Here is a 23258-nt window from a genome sequence, read left to right as displayed (position 1 = left end):
AAACAAAAATGAAAAATAAATAATTAATGAGTAAAACAGAAAGTAAATACAATTACATTGATGAAGTAAAACGTTGTTAAATTGTTGCATTAAAAAAGCATAATGATCAAGTAAATCCTAAGAAATAATTCATATAAAAAAAACTTTAGTTTAAGTGTACAAATTTTGTTGTTGTATTGCATAAAACCAAATATAAGAAAAAGGAGGAAGAACCCCGGAAACCAACAATTCAATTAGTTAATAAACAAAATCGGAATTTGTGTTTTAGCAATAAAAATTAACAAATTAAAAATAAATTTAAAAGGAAATAGTACTAAAGCAGAAAAGTAATGAAATGCCAAACAAAATGTTCGAACGAGCAAGCCCCAAGAGAAACCCCTACCCCCAAGAAAAAGATGTTTTAAAATAAAAAAAAACGTTTACTAAAGTAATGTAACACAAAAAGTTAAATTAAAACACCCCAAAAAGAGCAAATGTTAAATTTACAATTAAACCTAAAAGTAAGCCACAGGCAGGCAACACACAGACGAGTCCAAAACAAATATTCAAATCCGAATCCGAGACGAGACCACAAACAGCAGTCAGAAATCAAATTCAGAATCTCAGGCGCACCCATTGGCACCAAACGTTGCGTCTTGCCAAATGACAAACAAATAGTTGAAAATAATAATAATACGCCAAAGAAACCAAAAATTTCAAATTAAAAGGGAAACACCTACAAAAACAATTCCATGTTAACATTAAATATAAATAAAGGTAATTAAATAAATGAATAATAAAACCAATTGAATTTCAAAAGGCTTAAGCAATTTTTCAATCATTTCTCATGAGTATTTTAGCGTGGGAAGAATGCTCCCAGATGGGTGGGCGTCTTTCCACCGAAAGGCCATAAATCCACTTAAATATTCACATTAGAAAAAGTTTATTTTGGTAAGTAGTAATTCGATTAAATACATGATATTAGATGGCATCTGGGCCAATCAATTCTGTGAATTTATGCGAAATTTCTCCAACATTTTATTGATTGCCTGCTCATCGCCCTCGATGGTGGCCTTGTCCTGCTGTAGAATCTCCTGGAAAGTCTTCTGTTTGGTGCCAACCAGATAGAAATCCTCATCGGATATGGTAACCTGTCCATCGGCACTGTCCGCACTGCCCTCATAGATGTTCAGGGCTTTGAAATCAAAGACTACAGTGAGACGGTCAACGTTGGTCAGACCAATGGCCCGGCACTCACTCACCCATGCTCTTGATGAGCTTTCCGTCGGCATCGGTGAAGTTGAACTGAAACGTGTTGACTACAGTACGCCGTCCAGGATCCGATTCCTTCAGCTTGTTGCGTATTTTATCAATGATCTGGTCGCTCTTCATGCTGACTGCAAGTGAACCCCTTGAGTGTGGCTGCTCGACTAATTTAAGCGCTGAGCCATCAATTGAGGCAAACTCTGTGCTCTGCGGATTAGGGCCCTGGTCGTTGTCGCTTTGCATAATGCTTAATTAAAGTCAATTTGTTGCATATAGAGACATGATTGAAGATATTGATGTGGGGGCAAGAGATAAATCCAAGAAAACACCTCGAAAATTAAAGTAATAGTAATCGGGGGCAGTAGGTGTATTTTGGAACTAAAACTAGATACGAAAGAAAGTCAAGAAGGGCAAAGGCTCAGATCATCTATGGCTTCCACAGCTTCAGCAGTCCATCCTCGCTGTAGCTGGCCAGTAGATTCTGATGCGGATGATGCGACAGGCCAATGACATCTTTTTCGTGAACCTGTAAGAGAATAATGAATGTAATTACCACAGACCTAAAATGAGTTTAATGGCAGTAAAAACTCACGTTCAGTGTACGCTCCAGTTTGCCGGATGAGACGGAGAAACAGTATAGCACCTGATCCTCGCCAGCACAGTAGATGAACTCGCCGCGCGGCGAAAGCGTGGCCGAGATGAAGGCGCCACCCTCGCGCTTACCCGACGAGAACGATCGCACAATTTGGCCCTGCATGTTCATGATGACCACCGTGTTGGATCTGTTGCAGACTATAAAGTGCTCGGGGTTCTTGGGCAGGATGAGGACAGTGTTGACCGCCAGCTCATTGCCCAGCGGCTTGTAGGTAGCGACGCACTCTGTGGTTTTGAGGGACCACACCTTGACGGTGCCATCGGAGGAAGCGCTGAGTACGCTGTGGCCGTCGGGAGTGAATGTGGCCTCGTTGACAAAGGATGAGTGGCCCTTGAACTCCTTGAGCATCTTGCCCGACTTCAGGCCGTGCAGTCGTACCGTGTAGTCAAAGGAGGCACTCAGCACTTGGCTGTTGTCGCGGGAGAACTGCAGGCAGGTGATGCCCTTGGTGTGGGCCTTCTCAAACTTGCGCAGACATTGGCCGGTAATGATGCGCCACACCTTGATCTGGCCATCCTGGGCACCCGAGGCCACCATTTCCGAGTCGCGCGAGAAGTTCAGAGCCAGAACAGCCTGCTCCATCATCATGAACTGATCCTGTGCCTGGTACTTCAAATCCTTTCGCACTTTGCCGGTGGTGAAGTTCCACACCTCCAGGAAACCGTCCACACTGCCAGTTATCAGGTACTGGCCATCGGGCGAGAACTGCGCACACTCTACGTGCGACTTTTGACCGAACTTGATCTGCCGGAACAGCTGTGTGGGATACATTTCCTCCTCCTGATCTTTCATTGCCGCCTTGCCGCGGAACAAATCGATTGTGGTGCCGGGTGGAAGGAGTCCCTGGTGCTGTTGCCATTTCAGGGCTTGGCCCAGCAAGGCCAGGAGTCTGGATGATGGCACCACATGCACCTCACCGCTCAGCTCCTGGGAGATGGCAGTGCGTCGCTTCTCCTTGCTGCTGCCTTCCGCATATGCCTCACGGGGATCGAAGTATGCACGCTGCAACATGTTTTCTGCAAAAGATTCGCCCTTAGACGTTTGTCCGATCAACACAAAATTAAATACAATACCCAAATGAATGTACCGCTCGGGCTCTTGCTGCTTCAACATGCTCATGGGATCCGTTTGCCGCAACAAGGAGCGGGCGGCGCCCAGCTCCCGCAGTTCTATCAACTCCAGCACGATTTGCTCATATAGATTGAGCAGTTTCTTGTCGGGCAGCTTCAACGATTGCGTCACCTTCAGCACCGTGTCCCAGTGACCATTGGATATGTCCTGGACAAAGCCATCCACGCTGTCCACTGTGTTAAGGGAGACCCCGGTTTCCTCCTGTCACACCAAAACTTCGTTGCAACAATTTTGGTTGAGGTGGGTAGTTGGACTTACCTGCAGGGTCTGCAGCGTCTTCATAAGATTGGACTCCTTCAGGTACTGCTGGATGAGCCGAATCACGCTGTGTGCAGTGGGTGGTAAGGCAAATTACGCATGCAAGACATGATGGGGCAATGTTTATGTACTCACTCGGCTGATTCGATTTCAATAGACATGCTGGGGAAGTGTCAGACGAAAGGAGTCCGTTTAAAATCTGTTCGTTTGTTTTATTTACAAATTTCTGAAAATATTGATAAAAATGCGTCTTGGAGATGGCACTGCCGTCGATAGCCTTGCCGGCAACAGCTGTAAGTAATCGGTATTTGAAGGCAATAGTTCTTAGCACGCGACTATCGACCAACCAGCTGCTTGTTTATAAAAAGAGCAAAAATGTATTTATTGTGAAATTAAAACCGTGTTCCATCAAGAAACCCGCGAGTTTTGCTTCAAACTGTTTGCATTTGAGTATCTGCATTATATAGATACTTCTATATTCTTTCATCGAATGTGGGAGATCATCTGAACTTCATTGGAATTCCCTCTTAAGCGCGCATTAAAATAAATGGGAATAATACGTTTTATTGGTAATTCATTAAAAGTGCATCTAATTAGTTTCCACTTTATTTTGACTTTGATCCGAAGCAACTCTTGCCCTCACTCCACTCCAAGCCAGCAGCTGTTCATAATTTGGTAAACATATCAAATGGCTACTTTCCCGCCCTTTTGGCATTTCGGCGGCAAAAGACGATCGTTGGTGGTTAGTTTTTTCCGAGCAGCCACACAGTACAGTGCTCTTTCTTGACGCGAAACGTGATCTGGCCACTGCCACCGCAACACAAATTACCAGCATCACAATAGATAACTCACTCCCCCCCTGTTTTTCCGGAGTAGATCGCAGCCTATCTGTCCTGATGTCCACAGCAGCAGCCAGCGCCAGGCTGGGCAAGAAGTTTGCCGAGGGCACGCAGCCCTTCACGGTCCTCATCGAGGGTAACATCGGCAGCGGCAAGACCACTTATCTGAACCACTTTGAGAAGTACAAGGACGACATCTGCCTGCTCACGGAGCCCGTGGAGAAGTGGCGCAACGTGAACGGCGTCAATCTGCTGGAACTGATGTACAAGGAGCCCAAGAAGTGGGCAATGCCCTTTCAGTCTTATGTCACGCTGACCATGCTGCAGGCGCACACAGCGCCCACCGACAAGAAGCTAAAAATAATGGAGCGCTCCATTTTTAGCTCCCGGTAAGTCCTCACACCCGCACCCGCGCTCCCCACGCTGCAGATCCGGTTTGAACCTTCTCGCTTAGGTACTGCTTTGTGGAGAATATGCATCGCAATGGTTCGCTGGAGGCGGGCATGTACAACACGCTGCAGGAATGGTACAAGTTCATCGAAGAGTCCATCCACGTGCAGGCGGATCTCATCATCTACCTGCGAACATCCCCGGAAGTGGCGCACGAACGCATCAGGCAACGCGCTCGCTCCGAGGAGAGCTGTGTGCCCCTGAAGTATCTCCAGGAGCTGCACGAACTGCACGAGGATTGGCTCATACATCACCGCAGAACGCAGGCCTGCAAGGTGAGTCGCTCGATCGTTTCCAGAGATGCCTAAATGAAGCCATTTTTTTGTGTTTGTTTCAGGTGTTGGTGCTGGACGCCGACTTGAATCTGGATAACATTGGCAGCGAGTACCAGCGCTCGGAGACGAGCATATTCGATGCCATCTCAGGCACGCATCAGCCGTCGCAGGTGCTGGTCTCGCCCAGCAAACGCCAAAGAATGTCCAGATAACTAATATCATTTGTTCCGGCAAACATTTGTAGCACTAGTACCTAATTTTATGTAGTAATTGACGAGGTTGTTGCGCTCTCATTCCCGCTGGGCCGCACACAATCGGAGCCAGTGCAAATGTATCAGCTTATCCTACTAGAACACTTCAATCCTATGGTGTAGATACTTTAACAATTATAATCGCATTATATTCTAATCCTCTTAATGTAGCAAATAAGTTCAAAAATTGTAATAAAAGCGTAAATGTCTGCGTATTAATGTCTAATTAAAAACTCTTTGATTTGGTTTGGTTGCAAAATTTTACGATTTATATTTGCTTTGTGTGTATATAAAAGTACATTTAAATATGTATTGAATTTGAGTTTACTTATGCTCTAACTCTTAATTAGTGCCGATGTTGTGATTGTTCTCTGGCGGGTCGCGTTTTTGTCACTTTGGTCCATTCATGATGGGCGGACGGACACCCGGGATGGTGCCAAGTGGCGGTGGAGGCCCCATCATTGCCATCGGATTCATTATGGGCGGTGGACGCATTCCCGTCATCATGGGATTCATCATGGGCGGCATAAACGGCATGCCGGGCATGCCCGGACGCGGCGGTGCACCCATATTGGGCGGTGGTATGGACACGCCAGATGGCTTGGGCGGCGCCGATGAGGGTCCGCCAGCAAACGGATTGTTTGTTATTTTACCTGCCTTAAATGCCGCCGTGGTGGCATCAATGAGATGCTGCGCCTGCTCCTCCATCCACTTCTGGTAGTAGAACTTCACATTGTCGCGATGCTTGCGGCCCGTGCAGTGTGTTTTTCTCACCGAGGGCGAATCGTGCGTCAGGTAGGTGTCACAATAGTCACAGTAGTACTTGGGCATGCTGCTGATTTATCTAAAAACTAAATTGTTCTTTGATTTATTCTATTTTATACAAAAGTTCAATATTTTCGCTTTATTTATTTGTAATTTTTTTAAGTGTGCCCGTGTTCGGTCAGGGCTGTCAAAGTAAGTTATCGATAAAACAAATATTGCTGAAACTTCGATATCAAGATCGTTTTATTTCATATTTTAATAATTTCAAATTCGTTTAATCTGTCATTCAGATTTGACAATTAAAGAAATTTTTGGTAGTAAATTTAGGAAGCTCGAAATATTTAAAATTGATTAATAATTTGATAGTATCGATAGTAGCATATATTGAATAACGGCGTAATTGATGTTTTTCCTACTAGACTACAATATTTTATTTGGTTCCTTTGAGCAGCTGTGTCTCTTATCGATAGTGACCAGTTTCGGCAGTCGATAATATGTAGTATCGAGAATCGTGCAGCTCTATCGCCAGCCGGCCTCATCACTAAATTTTGACCGGCGAACGAGCAAGACGTGCGCGCGGATTGTTATCGGTCTTGATTTCGTCCACACCTTTTGAAAGTTGCGAATGAGCGGGCAAACACGCGTACGTACCGGCAATAAAAGAGTAGAGCCATAAAAGCGTAATTATTACAAAATCGTGTACGGCGTGTAAATTGGTTGGTTGTTGGTTTTGTTGTCGGGTCGTGTCGGTTCAGTTCAGTTGAGTTTAGGCCACGTTAATGCATAATGCGATGTAAAGTGCAGAGCATAAACCAGTTCACAGTGTTGCCTCAAACGCCGGTACCGGCTTGCTTTCAATTAAACCAGTGCCAGTCAGCGGCAGCGTCGCCCCAAGCGACCAACTAGTTTGTGTGCGTGTGCAGCAAACACACAGAAAACGGCCAACAGCAAAGGAATTTATGCGGCGGCCGAGAGCCGAAAACAGACAACAATAGGTATAGGAGCAGACCACTGGAGAAGCTGCGGAGGATTCAAGCCCAGAAGTTGTTTGACCAGTTTCCGTGCTATCTGCCTGTGTGTGTGTGTTAGTGCGCCTCTCTTTTTGTTTTTTTGGCTGAAAGGCAGACGCAGGGCTAGTGTGTGTGTTTGTGGTATGAATCTAGTGTCCGATCCGTACGTGACCAGTGCCCCAAGTCAATGAGGAGAAGGAGCAGCAGCAGCTAGTGAAGCAGCAGCGCAGCCAAGAGATGCCATTCGTACAGCGCGTGGTGCAACCCGTGAATGTGGCCCAGGCCACTGCCGCCAGCCTTGGGCATGCCTCCACACGCTTCCACTGTGCGCCCGGCAAGTGCAAAAACAACAACTGCATCAACAAGCAGTCGCCAGAGGCGGGAACGGATGCCGTCGACTGCCGGGCCACCTCCCCCACCTCGCCCTCGCTCACCCGAGTGCTGGTGCACGTGAACGGAGATGGTGAGGACGGCGCCGGCCAGCCCCACCCACCGGCAGCCCTGCCCATGAAGAAGCTTAAGCAGCACGTGGAATTCCTCTCAACGTCGCCGACGCACGGCCCTGGGCGTGCCTCCCAGTCGCTGCCCAATTCGCGGCACCCCAGCCAGCAGCGTCCGGCAATGGCGCGGAATGCCAGCGCCCCCCATTCGCCCACCGCCGGCTCCTCGAAGGTCGTCTCCGGCCACGAGTTTGACTCCATCAGCAACATCACCCTGAGCAATGCCCTGCGGCAGCTGGCCAGCCTGGTGCTCATCGCCAGCGACATCTTCGACGACCTGCAGCGGGACCTGCAGTCGGTAGGCGAGCGGGCCGGACGAGTCCAGCGCAAGATAGCAGCCGTGGAGCGGCGCGTGTGTGCCTACGATCCGAAAATGGTCACAGTTCGTAAGTATCTCTGAATATGCTGCCACACCCAGCCTCAAAGTGTTCCCTTTAATTAAATGAACACAATTATGAATATGAATACTGTCCACATGCCCATTCACCATTCATTGCAAAGGCGAATGAGTGGGGGAACGGCAAAGTCAAGTGCGTTATCAAAGGCGTGCTTATCTTTTGTCATCTTCTCTCTTCTCTGTCCGTCTCCCACCTCTCGCACTGCTCTGTATGCGCGGCGGTGCTGCTGTTTCTGTGTGTGGGTGGCTCGGACAGGCGGCGGTAGCATGAAACGTGCTGAAATCTTATCTGCTTTCGCAAAAACTCAGTCGCGAATTCAATTTTCACACAGGCACAAAGAGGACGCAAGAAAAACAGAAAACACAAACAGGCACAGCCTGAGATGAGACTAAGGCGAAGCTTTACATACCCTACAGGATAAACATTGTAATGGGTACATTGAGTTCAGCAATGAAAATAATTAAATCTTTAAATACACTTCCAATAGCTAAATTTCATTCTTCAATATCAAATTCAATTACCTAAATTCAGTATATATTTGAAGGCAGCACTTCTCTACGCAGGCTTACCCCTTATATACCCCTTCCACTTAAAGGGTATCTTTTAATAGAGGCCTCTCGGGAACACAGAGAAAATGTAGAAATTAACACCTTGTTTATTTTGTCGCCTTCTCCGCTTTGTTCCCCCCTTTGTGGGTGTAGCTAGAGATGTTCACACAATTAGTTCCTTCGAGCACCTCCAACAACTACAATTACAGCGGAGCACACAAAAGAGCAAAGCAGTACGGAGCAAAGCAGTACGAAGCAAAGCAGTACGGAGTAAAGCAGTACAGAGATAAGCAGTCTCGAGTCGTTTGGCTTATTGTTTTTCGCGACCTTGTGTTAAATTGTGGCTAACACGAATGGCCATTTATGTGCCCCACTCTTTCTCTCCCACCCCCCGTAATAATGATTTGTGTGGCACAATGGCAACAGGTTATGCAGTGACTGTCAAACTATTTGAACCCAAATTTCTGTTCTCCATTACTGTGTGCATTTTTTTCCAGCGTGCACAGCACTTTATCGTTTTTCGCTAGCATATCCGAATTAATATTTTTTTCGCTTGAATTTGTTCAATAATTTCATAAAAATCTCGACGCCTGACTGGCTCGACGCTGACTGCAGCATTTTTCCTTTGTGTTTTTTGTTTTGTTTTTTGATTGCATGAGTAGTAGCAGAAGGCGGAGTACGTGGCGTTGGCCCATCCATTGTCAGCTGTCATTTTGCAAGAACTCACTTACCGCTTACTTGTGCCCGTGCCCCCCTCTCCCGATAGCTCTCTGGGTGCCGTGCCGTGCCGATTGTCAGCTGCTGAAGGCACAGGGACAGCTGCTTCTGGTTTTGACTCTGCCTCTGCCGCTGCCTCTGCTTGTGCCACAAAATGTCGCACTAATTGCTCAGGTATTGAAGCTCGATAAAGAACAAGCACACAAAGAGCAATAATGGTTGTTAATTTTGCAAATGGCAATGGAATTTCAGCAACCCCTCATCTCACCTGTGTGTCTGCTCTAGTCATTAATGTGCCCATATTAGAAATGCCTTTACATCGCGCCATTTGTGGCAAATGTTAACTACCATTCCACTCCACCATGCCACGGCCACTCCGTTCCGTTCCGAAAAAGGGGGCTGGAAGTGGTTGTTGCTGTGGCCAAAGAGCAGCCATGCGTGAGATACAGCCGGTCGCTCGCTGGCTCCTGCAATTCTTTCCGCAGAAAACGGTTACCGTTGGCTGCCTCTGCCTCTGCCTCTGGCTGGCCCTCAAACTCTACCTAACTAGCCATCAATCGATCTGCCAACATGTTGCAGTGTCAGCTATATGCTACGTGACCGGACTGATCAAGCAGCAAAGAAATGTTTATGCACAGCGGGCGCTTTTTGTACTCTCGCCGCCTCTCTCTTTCAGTACTTAGAATAATACTTAGTAGTACAGAAGTACTACATGTTTGTGTCTGCCACATGCGAGCGAGCGTGGGCATCATCCAGCAAAACACACATGCCCAAAAGGCTTTGCAGGAAACAAAAATTTGTAATTACAGCCACAGTGGGGCATAAATAACGCGTGCGCCGCAAGAGGGACCAAAACCGAAAGACCAGAAGAGAGATATGGCCCGCATCTGAGCACCGAACACCGAACAACACAGCAAAACCTGTTCCCACCTGCAACATTTAGCTGCCATTGCGTGTCTCTGTCTGCTGCGAGTATCTCTCTGTGTGTGTGTGTGTGTGTGTGTGCTGCCACAATACTAAACAAACAAGCCAACGAAAAATAAAACCAGCAATGAAAATGCTCAGCCAAAAAAAATGAAAGATACATACGAAAAAAAAGAAACAGAAACATGGAAAAAATACAGATACAGATACCCGTAGTGCGTTTGCTGTCTGCTCGTTCGTATCTGTATCTGCATCTCTCTCTTTTTGTCTTAAACGCATTTGTTTTCAAGTGCGCTGATGAGCATTTGATTGTTGCAGCCCAAAGTTTGCCCAGCGGCGTCCCTCCCTTTTTCTTAGGTTTTGTTTTTCTTTTTGGGGCCAATCCACTTCAGTTCATCTCCGTTCGGATGGGATCGGTGCGCTCCATCCTCTGGCTGGAATTCTGGCTGGCTCTTTTTTATTTGTTTTGTTTATTTTCCCAACATTTTTCTCTCACTTGCAGCGCAAAACCGAAATGTAAACCAACCAAGCAAAAGACCCGCCAGATACAGAGATGCAGATAAATAGACGCGTCTGTCATCGTCTGCACGTAAACAAGATGAAGCACGGATACCAGGTCCCGGTACCGGCTTTGAATCTGAGAGTTTTATGCAGAGGAAGGAAGTGCTTAAAGGAACTCTATAAGGATGTTTCTTATTTCCAAATAAGGAAATTAGATTACCTCTTTGGTATATAATAAAAAATCCACTTCCAATAGGATGTATTCCTATGTGACGATCCTCGAGTGTTGATGGTTTGATTGTATACATTTTCCATAAGCGAACGGATACACATTTTTATTTGAATATCCAAAAACGTTGAACCACAACCACACAACCTAGAGTCTTCATATTAGTTCTTAGGGAAAATACTTGCATAACGTCAGTTCCACAGACAAACTTGGCTCTGGCTTGTATAATATTTACTCTCAGCTGCTCTCTGCTCTGTATATCTCTTGCCTTTTAGATAATACTTTTGAGGCAGCTTTTTGTTCGTTCCTCTGCGTTGTGGCTGTTTACCCAACTCGGTGCAAGTGTAGCAGCATCCACTTAAGGCCACAAGTTCAACGGCAACCAACACACAGAGGCAGCAGAAGGAGAGAGGCAAAGCCAAAGATTACTTGTTGCGTGCTTCTCCTCGCGACTGACTGGAATCTGCAGATTGATTGCCGATCGTGGCCGGGGATCGGGGCTGCACAGCACCGGCTGCATTTTTGCACGTTTTCGCTAGCCGGGCGCAGAGAACCAAAACCAAATGGCCAATATAAATGGAGTCCAAGTCGTTGCCGGAGCTTTGATGAATTTCTAGGCAACCGCAAGAGCGGCATCAGCAGCAGCAGCAGCAGCAGCAGCAAGAGGAACAGAACGACAACCGCAGTCAGAAGAAGAACGCACCTTTTCAGTCATTGAACTTTAAGCTATGTGTGCCCCGACTCCCCATTGACACAGCCCCATCCACAGCCACAGCCCCACACTCACAGAGCGTCAGCCCCACTCGATAGGTTGGAAAGATCGAAGACTGAACGATTCGGATAGCTGCTGTTTCGTTTGGATTTGAAGCGCTGCGCTTTTCAATTCTGTAAACCAAAGAATAAAAGAATGAAAGAACTTTAAAATTGATGTGTCTGTCTGTCTGTCTGTCTGTCTATCTGTTTGTCTGTCTGTCGTTGGCTTTGTCTGTTTACCTTTCAAGCTGCCTCTCTGGTTAGGCAACATTTATAAGTTGGGGAGGGGAGAACCGCATTTGATAGTGTCGCATGGGATCCGATTCGTGCTGCCTTGATTAATGGCACTTTGGGGCCATTGAAGGGTCTCTCGAGTCTGCCTAAAAGCCTGTCGTAAACACCTCTCAGAGACTGCTGCACCCGCATTAAGCATTTAAGAGCCCAGCCAGCCACTTGTGGCATCCCGCTGGACTTTCTAATCTGCTTCGAACGCTTCTATTTGCATGTGAAATGTGGCAGCTAGAAAGAGAATGGGCCACCATTTCTCATGCGAGTATCAGTGGAAATTTAATGGCATTTCAATTAAATGCCGCAGCAACGTTGTTTTGTGAATAACCCAAAAAGCTATACAGCAGGCGATAGCAGGACAACGGACGGACAAACAGACAGGATAACACGTGGGCGTTTAGGACACAGCACGCGGCCAGAGCACAGGGGGAAAGTGCTGCGAAAATGTGCGTTGGAATTTCCATTGGTAAAACTATAATAAAACAGAGCAGACACACACACACACACAGCCTCGGGGTCTCGCTCGTATCTGTCTCTCGGGCCGTGGCAGCATGCGATTTCAGTTTATAGATTCGTTCCACAAACCTGTACCACACGTACACGAAGACACACACAAACAGCATCAGAGCGTCCGAGCATTCGAGCATCATGCCACAGGTAAACAGCGTCACTAATCAACGTGAACCCAGGGGCAGGGCGGAGCAGCAGCAGCAGCAGCAGCATCAGCATTGAGGCAGCAGCCTGGGAATCCAGCGACCATTACCTTGCATTACCATTGGAATTTCTCACAGAATTTTCAGCCTCCTGCCTCGAGATCTTCGTCTCGAACTTGTTTCTGGGAATTCTCTCTGCTGCCCAGAGAGACAGAACTTCAAGTGCTTTTTCCTCGTCCGTTCTTCGTTTTTGGGAGAAGCTTTAAGGGTCTCCATTCAGCAGGCAGAAGGCAAGAGACAGTGAGAGGCATTACATAAACGCATGGCACACATGAGGCGAGGCACGGCACAGGGAAGGAACAAAATTGGAAACACTTTGTCGCCCATTGCGGCGTTTCATAATGCAGTCTTAATGTCCCTCCCGTCTGACTGTCTCTCTGTCTGTCTGACTGTCTCACCTGGAGTCCTCTTCCTATATACCTTCCTGCCCTTCCGCTCTGTCTCTCTGCCTGTCTGTGCTGATTTCCGGACGACTGATTGCAACAGCAGCAACTTGTGTTTCATTTTTCACTCTCATTCATCAGGCAAACATCACGCAATGCCGGGCGACAGATGAGCCAAGAGACTCGCTTCTGACCCTGTCCCTTATCCCTAGTCCTGTCGCCGTTCCTGTAACTGTTCCTGCCTCGTCTGCCAGGTAAAACATTCGTTCCGTCCATTGTAAACCGCAGAGAGACAGCAAAAGAGAGACACGGTAAATGGTGCTGCCAAAATGTACGCTCTATGTTGCATGCAACCCGTTCAACCACCCTTAGCGCGCTGCATTCATAATTCTACTCTGTCGGGTTGCGGCTCTCACCTGGATGGAGGACGCGTCAGTGCGAAAATTGCTTTGTTTGTGGCACAAAAACAAGTTTTTCCCTCACCAAAAAATTGTTATCCCCCTGCGAGTCAGGGAGGGGAGGCGGCTCAGAGGCACAGCTGATGAGCTCTGATCATATCGTGGCTCATGTCATATGCAAATTAATCACAAGGGCCAGGTACTGTACCCTACTCTCCCAGGGGGTGTGGCAGCGCCGTAATTGCATGGGAATTAATCCCTGGAATTGATTCAAAGACCGGGAGCAGCAGCTGCCTCTAGCGATAGGCGCAACCTTGTCAATGGCTAGTCCAACATTAGATTCTATCGTCTCTACTATGTATGATATAATGGTCTAGGCTTTCGCTCTTAGATATCTTATCGAACGAGCAGCACCTATCACATGTTTACACCGACCTCCTGATATGGTGGGCCAAGGTGTGTTGACAGTGTGTGGTAATACCTGGTACTAGTACGCGTAGTGAGGGATTTCTGATTGAATTCAAAATATGATTGGACTTACAATAAATTCCCCCAACTTAAAGAGATCTTATAGATCAGCTGTGGGCAAGCTTTTCGTATTGGGAAGCCTTTCAAGTGTGACTTTCTAATGCTCTCGAGCATTCTCCGGCATTCTCTTTGACACTTTTCACTTGTGCGACGAAGAATAAACCTCGAAATCAATGTTGTTATTAATAAATAATAACCAGCAACCGGTTCAACTTGCTTTCAGTATTAAAACACACCCAACCCTTGGGGGTTGACTCCTCTTATGTTGTCACCTTTGCTCAATACGTAAACCCTACACTCCACCCTTCTGCACCACCTGGCATCCATCTAGCTTTTCGGGTTCTACTATCCCTTAGCAGAGCGACGAAACGCGCCCAACAATCGCGTGATCTCTTCACGATTACTCGTATCTCTTCTTCATTGTTGGTTGTAATTATAACTGAAGTTTGCGGCATTTACCCTGACTAAACGATGCAACAGAAGCGGCACTTCCAGCAGCAGTTCCCGCCTCGCAATTCATTAGATACAAAACACGTTGCTCTGATTGCCACTCCCTTACCTCCCTTCCCTCCTTGTCTGTGCTCTTTTCAGATACTCTTTTTGTTCTGCTTTTGCCTGGGCTTTTCAGTGTTGTCAGTTGTTGTTACATGAGCATGTTTATTTTTTTTTTTTTTTGGTGGGGAGAGAAACTGCGTGGAGCGGAGATACAGAGACAGAGACTGAGGCAGCTTGACTGACATCATTTCGGATGTTTATCTCCCCATGTTGAACAACTTTGTAGCACATGCGACACATGAGGCACAAAAGCAATCTAAATCCTTCCGTAAATCTTTGGATTTTAGGTCAAGACTTGGGGATTTCCCTAATTTAGTTAGCAGGAAATTACGCCAGGAGTGTGTAGAATATTGTCCCATTTTTGGGTATAGAGTATTTTTGTGGATAACTTGTTGCTTCTAAAGCCTCTCGAGGGCAGTGAATGGCTGCTTTCACTTGATTAGCATATAGACAAAGCTGCAACGGTACAAAAATCATTTTCCATTATCCAAGAAAAACCTGAAACACAACCGGGGAGAGAGAGAGAATCTCTCGCTGCTGGAAGCCTGAAACTTGCGCAAGACAAGAGCCTCTTATGCAGCCACCGCCACCGACTCGTAATGGCCAATTAAGCCGCGTCATGCCGTCAACCAGTCAGTCAACCCAGAGAGTCATTCAGTACAGTCCATGGATGTTGCATTTGATCAGCTTAAGCGTTGCATGGAACTGGAGCCAGTCATATGCGTGGCAGAGTGCGTGGGCTGCCAAGTCATGGCTGCCCCCCCATTCGCAGACAGGAGTGGGAGGCCACGCAGTAAGCTCAGCCCCCAAAAAAAGTATAAACCTGGAAAAGGGCCCCAAAAAAAGAAAGAGTTTTTCTTTTTGACTCAGGAATGGCGGGTTGCAGGTGTATGTGTAGCCGCGGGATGTGGGTGTAGGTGTGGGCACGGCCACGGAAGCTGGTGGAACGCTCTCAGCCGTGGCGTGCCCCAACCCAAATGCAGCAATTTTATTACGCACATGTGTGTGCGGGGCATGCCGCAGGGCCATGTGGGCTATCATTTACGCTAAATGCACACTGAAAGCGGTAATTAGATTGTCTATGCCCCGAAAATCCAGTCGGCCACTTGAGATGGAAAAAGGAAACAGAAACAGTTGCAGGAGCAGCAGCAGCAGCAGCTGGAGGTTCACTTTAGGGCTGAGGGGCGTGCGACCCATTAAGGGTAGAAACTGAATGTGTTTTTAGAGTCGCTTTAATACGCTTAAGCCGAAAACCAGATAGAGATGCGGATATAAAAACAGGCAGAGTTACTTTGTCATTCCACACGTGGCACAGGCCCGACAGATGTGCCCGAAGCGAGAGAGCAACGAGACTTTGAGAGATCTCTTTTGATATAGAGTTTTGTGTAATGTTGCGGTTTCTGCCACAATTCCGGCTAATTCCAAGGTTCCACACAGTTCAGGAGAATCCAATCCCAAAGCGATTAAAAACCCAAAAGCTCGGCCAGATTCAAATCTATAGACAAATGGCAAAAAGCAAACCAAACGAGATCTGGCTCTCTCCCTCTCTGACTCTAAAACGATGATGGCGTCGGGCCACCAATGATGCCGACTCTCAGATATTGGCTACATTATGGAGCCCACAGATACAATCCCAGCACGCAGCAACAAAAAAAAATGTTCCAGAGTTGAAATCGTGTTTTTTTGGGATGCTCGCTGCCATTGCCTCTGCCTTGACTCTGTGTCTGCGGTGTAGGACCAGAAGTTCAGCACGAAATGCAATTACAATGCCCTGACATTAGGGCAAATCGAAAACGGGGCAGGCAGAGGCAAGTAAGAGTTCGACAGAGGGAGAGAGACACAGTCGCAGAGCCAGATAGGAGTTGGTTAGCCGCATTTTTGTGACGCTTAGCCAAGCCCAGACTCCGGTTAGCAGTGGGAATAGGAGTAGCTGGGGGAGTGTAGGGGAAGCCATGAAGCCATGATTACAATGCCGCCCAAGCGGAAGAGACGTAAATTATGTTATAACCCAAACCGGCGACGGATATGGCGCAGAGAGATAGTCTCTGGGGTGGCAGAGGCCTCAGAGGCGGGGAAAGTACCATTCGGAATGTGAAAGATTGTTCATGTCAAAGATTTTGGTTGTACGAGTTGTATATACAAAAGGAAAGGCTATTTTTTGGGGGTATATGCGCCACTTAGATGCCCTAACTGTAAGCTAAAGGAAGGGAATTATAAATCGATTTTTTTCAGTGAGATTTTGCACAGGGAATTTCTTCCCTTTTACACTTTTTGCTTTCCGGAACGCAGAACGTACACCAAATATTCCCTAAAATCATTCACAAATCCCTCTCTTCCTTTGTAGCTTATTTCATAAAATCTAGAAATAATAAAAAAAGAGTTCTACTCCACAACAAAGCACCACAAAAACTCCACGACTGGCATGGCCTGGCTATGTGAAGCTGTTGCTCTCTTTTTGTTTACCTCCAAATCGAAATCTAAAGGGGAACCCAAACCGGAACCCCTGCCATCCATCAATTGGGTCAAATGCTGATTCGCCTTTTGTTTAATTTCTGGAGTAGTCAATGAGCCGCGACGTGGATGCGGATGCGAATGCGGAAACAAACCGAAAAAGCATTGCAATTGCTCTCCTTTCTCTCTCCCTCTGGCTGCGAACGAACACTGGGTCACGGGAACAGCTGTGCGGCTGTGTAGCTGTGTGGTTTATGCCCTTTATGTTCTGGGTGGTGGCAGGAAGGGTGGGTTGCTGCTGCAACCGGTACTTAAAGTGTCATCAAATGGATTCGCATCGGGAGGAAATGCCGCATAATTGTTCAACAATGCAACAAAACACACACAAAATAATCAGCCTAGAATGTAGTACAACCCTCGCTGACTCAAGTGCTTGGGCTCTAATTCCGTTGTTAGGTATTGAATATTGAATATTGTTCCCCTTCCCGCGATTTCTTTTCAAACATCCGGCGTGTGACGAGTGGCGCTTCGGCCGGGGCAACTGTCATACAACCGGAAATGCAACCTGGCGTTTGAATTCCAATTCATACCGTGGACAATGCCATTTTAATGAGGCAGTTTAGCCTCCATTTATGGGCTAGAGAAAAATAGAAAATATGCACCTCAAAGGCGAGGCAAGGCGGGGCGGGGCACACACACATATTGTGCGTGCGTTGCATTAATGAAATCATAAAACGTTCAGCAGGGGTGGGGCTTCAAAGATCAGCAACAAAAAAGTTCATGGCTTCAGTTTTTAATGAGCACAGTGACCCAATTCGTACGGGGAATGGGGGCTTTTGCATTGTTTTGCAATTGCCAGAGCTAAGCAGGGAGACAGATTAAAGTCCAAGAGGGACAGCTCCAGCTGGAGCAGAGTTCAATAAACTTGCCACTCATCTGAAATACTCCCATCCAGGCAGCTGTTGTTGGGCCTCACAGCGAGGCAATCTGGTTCCGCCTGCTTGTTTGTCGCTTGTTTTTTATACAAAATGCATTTCACATTTCACATTCACAACAAATGAATAAATAAATTATTCCAACGCTCAAAACATTGTCAAGTCCAAAGCAACAACGAAAGGGGGGCCAACAGATCGGGCGGCGATCCTCCATTGGCGGCATTTGAAAGTGTAAATGAATTTGTTCTTAATTATTATGGGGAGCTGCAGCAGCCGCCAGCCAAGTATCTGCAAGATACGTTGCCATTGATTTACAGTCGAAATTTACAAAAGGGGAGCCAAAGGCTTTTCGTTCTCCCTGTCTCTCTCGAGTAGCTTGTAGTCTTGTAGCTGCATGATTTGCTTTTATGTGGCGGCAAAAATTGTGAAGAAAATGGGAGAATGAGTGGAGAAACACACACAAAAAAACATGTTGAAAATTAGTTTCTTGAGTTATCTAACGCCCTGGGAAAATGTGTGTTGTGTTTTGCTTTGATGGTCCGTCCATCCATCCGCCGCGCAATGGTAAATGATGGATTTTGGTAGACTTCCAACCGAGCAACGTGTGAACAAGACAAGAAACTTGAGACTTTTCCTTATGATTGCGCTCTGTCGAGGGAATTACTTGGGCCATTTCAACACTTAACGAATGGTCAGATTTAGTTTTTAAGCACATAATTGCTGGCAATTGACCCAAATAGTGTTTCACAGTGACCTCTGGAAGATATTTTTGGGGATTTTCTAAATAGTTTTAGGGCTCATAACGGGGTGGCAAAACTGTCTGTCTGTAGGTGCCTTGTGATTTGTTCTACTTTGGAAATATTTACTCTTTGCATTCAAAAACTTACTTTAACTCATTTAAGAACAAAAAATGTATCTTTAGTATGATTTTTATTGACTTACTGATGATATTTTGAGCGATTCGGTATGGTTTATGGTTAAATCTGCTTAATTTAATGGTATAAAAATCTAAACCATTAATTGACCTTTTAATGATTTTCTTTAACCTCTACATAAAATATCTTATGATCTGCTGGACAGTTATTGGCTCTGAAGTCTTTTCATTTCTCTCAATTATCGTATCGTATTAATTTTCATTTTCTATTTTCGGGTTTCCAGTCCCCAAACAATTTATGGTCCACTCTGCTAATGTTTCTTTTATTGATTCCCCGTAATAGATTGTTAATTTTATCTGCTGCTTTTCATTGTGGCTTTTCTCACTGCTCTGCTCTCCACTTGGGTTTCTCAATCTCGGCTGATTTATGCTCTGGTAAATTGATTTGGCATGGGCCGAAAACCCATTAAGGGCCACACAGTCAAGAGGCTGGAGTCTTTGGTATCCTTATCAGTCGAATGGTCCAGACGCACTCTCACATTTCAATCCGCATCCTGTCCATGTGTGACAGAGAGTGTCGAGAGTGAAAGGGAAGGAGAGAGCGAGTGTCTCTTCCATAGAAGTCGTAAATTGTAAATCAGAAACATTTCGCTGATATGACAAGTGACTACGAAATGTTTTATGGCCATGTGTTGCCTAATTTATGTTTCAATAAGTCGTACGCCTCCCACTCCTCCTGCTCTGTGTGGGGACATAAAAACGTCATAATATCCAATGAAAAGGCAATGCAACAAATAATTAATTGAAATGAACAACCCATAAGGGTGGTGCGCATAAGCAGTGTACTATGGGCCAAAAATTGTTTTTCGGTGAACATTTTATTATTAAATAATAATATAAAAATATACACAAATATTAGTGGGCAAGCGAGTTGAATTTTAAATGAATTTTATGAAGAGATTTTATGTTAAAGAATTAAAAATTAGAAACAAATAACAATTAAAATAAGTAGTTTTTAAAAGATTTGAACAGCAATTTTAATGCATTTTTAAACACTTTTAAGATTATCTGAAGTATTCTGAATTAAAACGAATGAAAATAAAATATCTGAGCAATAAAACGAATCTTTGCCCATGGTGCATTGTTCGCCCTGGAAATGCAACTGTTTCGTTTCGATTCTGTTATGTTCTGTTCTTTGTATGGCAAAGAAAATTGAGGAAACTATTCATTTACCTCCCCACATAATCACCCATGCTGGTGGACAATAAATCAAAATGAATTTCTTTATTGAAAGAACATTTCATTTGGGGAATTTGTACAATTTGAAGCAGGAGGTGAGAGCGAGAGAGATTTGTATTTGCTTGGGAAATCTGCAATATATTTTCTAGATTACGAAATATGTAAACTCTCCTATAGACAGCAGCACATGCATGAACGAATGTCCGTCTGTGTGTGTGTGTGTGTGTGTGTGGTCTGGTGCTGATAACAGGTGATAATAAAATGATGAAACCACTAACTGGTTTTCGGTTTCGTTTTGGGTGTCAAACGGGTATCGGGTTTTGGCGCTCGGCCACTATGTTTTTACGATCCCCCCCCCCCACCAAAACCATCTAATAAACATCAATACCGTGTCTAATGCAGTCATCAAAAACAAGTCTTATCATTTGATTTTGTTTTAGTATTTGAAAAGCCATTATAGTGTTTTCGGTTTAATTTCAAAAACTTTTCCAATATTCGGGTTTCTGTGTTTTGATTTTTATCAGTTGCTGGCTCTGGCTCTGTGTTGATGGTTGCTTGTTTCCTGTCCTCTTGAATGCGCTGGGAAAAAAAAAGGAAAAATTGTCAAAGTGTTGACAGCCAGAGGGACAAAAAACACTGACAAATACTCGTAAAATTGAAAATATATTTTGTGGAAAGCCAAAGATTAAATGCACACAGATACAGAAACAGCAACACCAACAGCGACAGAGAGAGAGATACAGATACAGTGTAATGGGGCGTACAAATATTTACTTTTGGGCGCAGCAGCAGCGTCGAGAAAACGTTTACAATTTATTTACCATTTCATTATTAAGGTTTGTGCGCTGTTTGTTTGCTGTTTAATGTTTGCCTTCCCATTCGATGGGATGTTTGTCAAAGACATTAACAACACCCCATCATTGTCGCATAATGAGGCAATAATTATGTTTGAGATAGCGCTCCGTCAAAGACAAAGCCACAGAGCCACAGAGCCACAGAACACAACACCAGCCAGACACTCTCTGTCTCTGCCTCTCTGTGTCTTGCATCTTCAGTTTCCGAGAGTGTTGATGATGCTGTCTCGAGGACCCAGCACTTGTGCTGCAGTCAGGCGGCTGGATAGAAGGAGAGATTAGCGCTAAACGGAGGGCCCCATCTTTCGCATCTCTCGGCTGTCAACGCACCTAAGCAGACACCTCGAAATTGCAGATTTCTTAGCACTTGATAAGAGTCTTCGTCTCAGTCTGTGGGAGAGCAGACTTCGAAGACTTCCTGGCTGCTGCTGCATCTCTTCAGTGTCTGCTGTCTGCTGATTATCTTAATATTTTCGTCTGCGTTTAATGGCTAAAGATAGACTCCCTCTATGGCAGGGCCCAGGCAGTAGACTGGCTTTGCCTTTCATGCAAATCAAATGCCACATTCTCGACAATTTTTTGGGAAAGTTGACACAATTTGAACCCTCCTCACCCCCGCAAAATAAAAACAAAACTTGCTCTTGAGGCTAAAACCGTGCAGCAGCATTTTTGCCTTTCACTCTGCCAGAGGCACAGGCCCCCAGACCCCAGACCCCAGATCCCAGATCCCAGACCCAGAGGCAGCCAACACCTTGCCACATGCTGCTGCATGTAGCATGGCTAATCGTCGCCTGGACATCGGCGGAGGAGTCTTGACATTATTCTAAATGGGAAAGCCTTTGCGCTGCAGTTGTTGGAAAACAACTTTCGGAAATTCTTCCTCCAACATTCCTCCTCCTCGAATGTTGGGGTTTAGATTACCCAAAGAACTGATGTTAAAAATTGGCTGCCATTATTTAACAGGCAAGTCAAATAGTGATTTCAGCGAAAGATTAAACTGTTGAAAAGAGCTGGGAAATGTTGATACTCTTCATTAAGTTTTAATGTACAAACTGCGGATAAAAGTAGCTAATAGCACGTATTACTCTTATTAGTCTTGGTTGATATTTAAAGGGTAGCCGAGATTTTGCACAGAAGATTAAATTCTGTAAGAGAAAAAAGGTGCTGAGCTGTCAGAAAAAATAGCCATACATATATAATATTAATAAAAACTATTAAATCGGATATTAAAATAAGAATAAATTTCCTATTCGCTCAAAATATACATTCAATATATTCTATTTATTAAATATTAATTCAAAAACATCTCATAAAACATTTATCTACTTAGTTTATTTGTAAAGAGACGGAGGATAGAGTATCTTTAGCGTCGTTTCCCCGACGAGCTCGTTGTTAATTTTCCGATTGAATCCAACAGATAAAACTAGCATCAAGAACCAACCTATAAACCCAGATCAAAGTTGTGTTCAACTTGAGCAACTTTTTTATATCCGATTGCAGCTCAGCACTTTGGTGTCCTTTGCTTTGGAGTCACGAGACTCTTCCCCTGCTCCAACCTCTGCGGATGTGCAACTTTCCAACATACAAATTGTTGTCGATGTTGTCGCGCTTTGGTTTCATTTGGTTTCGTTTCGTTTCGATTCGTTTGATTGTCTCTGGCTTTAATTAACCGCAACAGCAACAGCGGCAGAAAGAGCAGCAGCTGCAGGCGTCTTCAGTCCGAACGAAAATAAAGTGGCACACGTTGGAGGGAGGGGGGTTTGAGGGGTGGAGACGGTAACTAGATCCTCTGCGGTTTCCCCGTTAGATGCACCAACCTCATTCGCTTAGATTGGAGCTGCGTTTTAGCGCTTGCCAATTGTCACCTGAGTGGCCGCAAGTTATCGGATATGGAAGGCAAGGGGTGGAGGCAATGGAATCATATCTAGCCCAGCCGCAGAGAGCGGAGTTCATAAGTTCAATGGAGAAACGGAACCAAATGGAGACTTTCTAAAAATGTTTGTGCAGCGGCAACAGCAACGTCGATTGTCTTACCAATTAGCCACAACAGTAGCCATGATTATCACCTAAAGATACAGAAAGATATCTTTTCTCTGGCATGTATCTGCCTCGGGTAAGCAGTAGGAATGCAAATATTTATTCAATTCCATTCAAGGGTTGACATTGACGCAAGACTCTGTAAGGATGCGCCTCTACTTCGAGGGGCAAAATGTAATTCAATCGGTCCGCCGAAGGGCTTCTCTGCTCCTTAAACGTAGCGCAACGTCTTGAAGGGGTCCTGTGATCCTGTGGCACAGGAAACCATAGAAATCGGCAGGCGATGAGTGAGTAGCAGAGTGACAGAGCGGCGGAGACCGGCCGCATACATGAGAAATGAAAGATAAGTGCAAATGCCTTGAGTTTCATTCACAGGAATGCACGATTCCCAGGGGCAGGGTGGGGTGGACTGCGACTGTGTTTAGGGGTAGCCAAAGGACTTCGTGCCGCTTCCCTGCTCTGCCCTGCCTGTTCCTGTTCCCTCTCCTGTGTACCTGCCTGGGAAATATTTCCCGTCTTTTGCCTGCTTTGTTTTTTAGGGGAATTCTTTGGCC

The 23258-nt window shown here is 45.5% G+C and overlaps 5 protein-coding genes across 13 annotated transcripts in view; 2 read left to right on the top strand and 3 right to left on the bottom strand.

The window, feature by feature from the left end:
* Positions 1–905: 905 nt before the first annotated feature.
* Positions 906–1624, bottom strand: LOC117585712. 2 transcript variants are annotated; one of them, XM_034275349.1, is made up of 2 exons: positions 1242–1624; positions 906–1189 (listed from the first exon to the last, which is right to left on the bottom strand). In XM_034275349.1, the coding sequence occupies exons 1-2, from the start codon at positions 1486–1488 to the stop codon at positions 981–983; spliced, it is 456 nt and encodes a 151-aa protein (XP_034131240.1). In that variant the 5' UTR covers positions 1489–1624; the 3' UTR covers positions 906–980. The 2 variants fall into 2 exon arrangements, with proteins under 2 accessions (XP_034131240.1, XP_034131241.1); XM_034275350.1 differs by having other exon boundaries at positions 906–1174.
* Positions 1598–3576, bottom strand: LOC117585708 (WD40 repeat-containing protein SMU1). Its single transcript, XM_034275344.1, has 5 exons — positions 3425–3576; positions 3290–3356; positions 2974–3232; positions 1838–2916; positions 1598–1771 (listed from the first exon to the last, which is right to left on the bottom strand). The coding sequence occupies exons 1-5, from the start codon at positions 3448–3450 to the stop codon at positions 1673–1675; spliced, it is 1530 nt and encodes a 509-aa protein (XP_034131235.1). The 5' UTR covers positions 3451–3576; the 3' UTR covers positions 1598–1672.
* A 112-nt stretch (positions 3577–3688) lies between these two features.
* On the top strand, positions 3689–5288 carry LOC117585711 (deoxynucleoside kinase). The gene is made up of 4 exons (XM_034275348.1): positions 3689–3858; positions 4166–4517; positions 4583–4853; positions 4916–5288. Exons 1-4 carry the CDS (start codon positions 3837–3839, stop codon positions 5063–5065), a joined length of 795 nt encoding a protein of 264 aa, XP_034131239.1. The 5' UTR covers positions 3689–3836; the 3' UTR covers positions 5066–5288.
* Positions 5289–5345: 57 nt separating this feature from the next.
* LOC117585713 (U1 small nuclear ribonucleoprotein C) lies at positions 5346–6045 on the bottom strand. The gene has a single exon (XM_034275351.1). It carries the CDS (start codon positions 5933–5935, stop codon positions 5495–5497), a length of 441 nt encoding a protein of 146 aa, XP_034131242.1. The 5' UTR covers positions 5936–6045; the 3' UTR covers positions 5346–5494.
* Positions 6046–6404: 359 nt separating this feature from the next.
* Positions 6405–23258, top strand: part of LOC117585703 — a 40402-nt gene continuing 23548 nt past the window's right edge. For 6 of the 8 annotated variants that reach the window (XM_034275329.1, XM_034275324.1, XM_034275326.1 and 3 more), the window contains exon 1: positions 6405–7765. In XM_034275329.1, coding sequence (XP_034131220.1) covers positions 7117–7765 — 649 coding nt within the window. In that variant the 5' untranslated portion in view covers positions 6405–7116. The remainder of the gene's footprint in view (positions 7766–23258) is intronic. The other 2 variants (XM_034275325.1, XM_034275323.1) reach the window with 2 other exon arrangements.

This window comes from Drosophila guanche, unplaced genomic scaffold (genome assembly GCF_900245975.1).
Source record: "Drosophila guanche unplaced genomic scaffold, DGUA_6, whole genome shotgun sequence".
NCBI lineage: Eukaryota > Metazoa > Arthropoda > Insecta > Diptera > Drosophilidae > Drosophila > Drosophila guanche.
Note: the sequence above shows the minus strand (reverse complement) of the source record. Positions and strands in the feature narration are given on the sequence as shown.

What these genes read in the sequence shown, in the direction of transcription:
- LOC117585712 (XM_034275349.1), bottom strand. Translation starts at nt 1,488, where the DNA reads ATGCAAAGCGACAACGACCAGGGCCCTAATCCGCAGAGCACAGAGTTT. An exon ending in AAAGCTCATCAAGAGCATGG is followed by an intron (nt 1,190 to 1,241) that starts GTGAGTGAGTGC and finishes GTCTCACTGTAG; the next exon opens with TCTTTGATTTCAAAGCCCTG.
- LOC117585708 (XM_034275344.1), bottom strand. Translation starts at nt 3,450, where the DNA reads ATGTCTATTGAAATCGAATCAGCCGA. An exon ending in AGACGCTGCAGACCCTGCAG is followed by an intron (nt 3,233 to 3,289) that starts GTAAGTCCAACT and finishes TTGGTGTGACAG; the next exon opens with GAGGAAACCGGGGTCTCCCT. An exon ending in CGAGCGGTACATTCATTTGG is followed by an intron (nt 2,917 to 2,973) that starts GTATTGTATTTA and finishes AATCTTTTGCAG; the next exon opens with AAAACATGTTGCAGCGTGCA.
- LOC117585711 (XM_034275348.1), top strand. Translation starts at nt 3,837, where the DNA reads ATGGGAATAATACGTTTTATTG. An exon ending in CGCTCCATTTTTAGCTCCCG is followed by an intron (nt 4,518 to 4,582) that starts GTAAGTCCTCAC and finishes CTTCTCGCTTAG; the next exon opens with GTACTGCTTTGTGGAGAATA. An exon ending in GCAGAACGCAGGCCTGCAAG is followed by an intron (nt 4,854 to 4,915) that starts GTGAGTCGCTCG and finishes TGTTTGTTTCAG; the next exon opens with GTGTTGGTGCTGGACGCCGA.
- LOC117585713 (XM_034275351.1), bottom strand. Translation starts at nt 5,935, where the DNA reads ATGCCCAAGTACTACTGTGACTATTGTGACACCTACCTGACGCACGAT.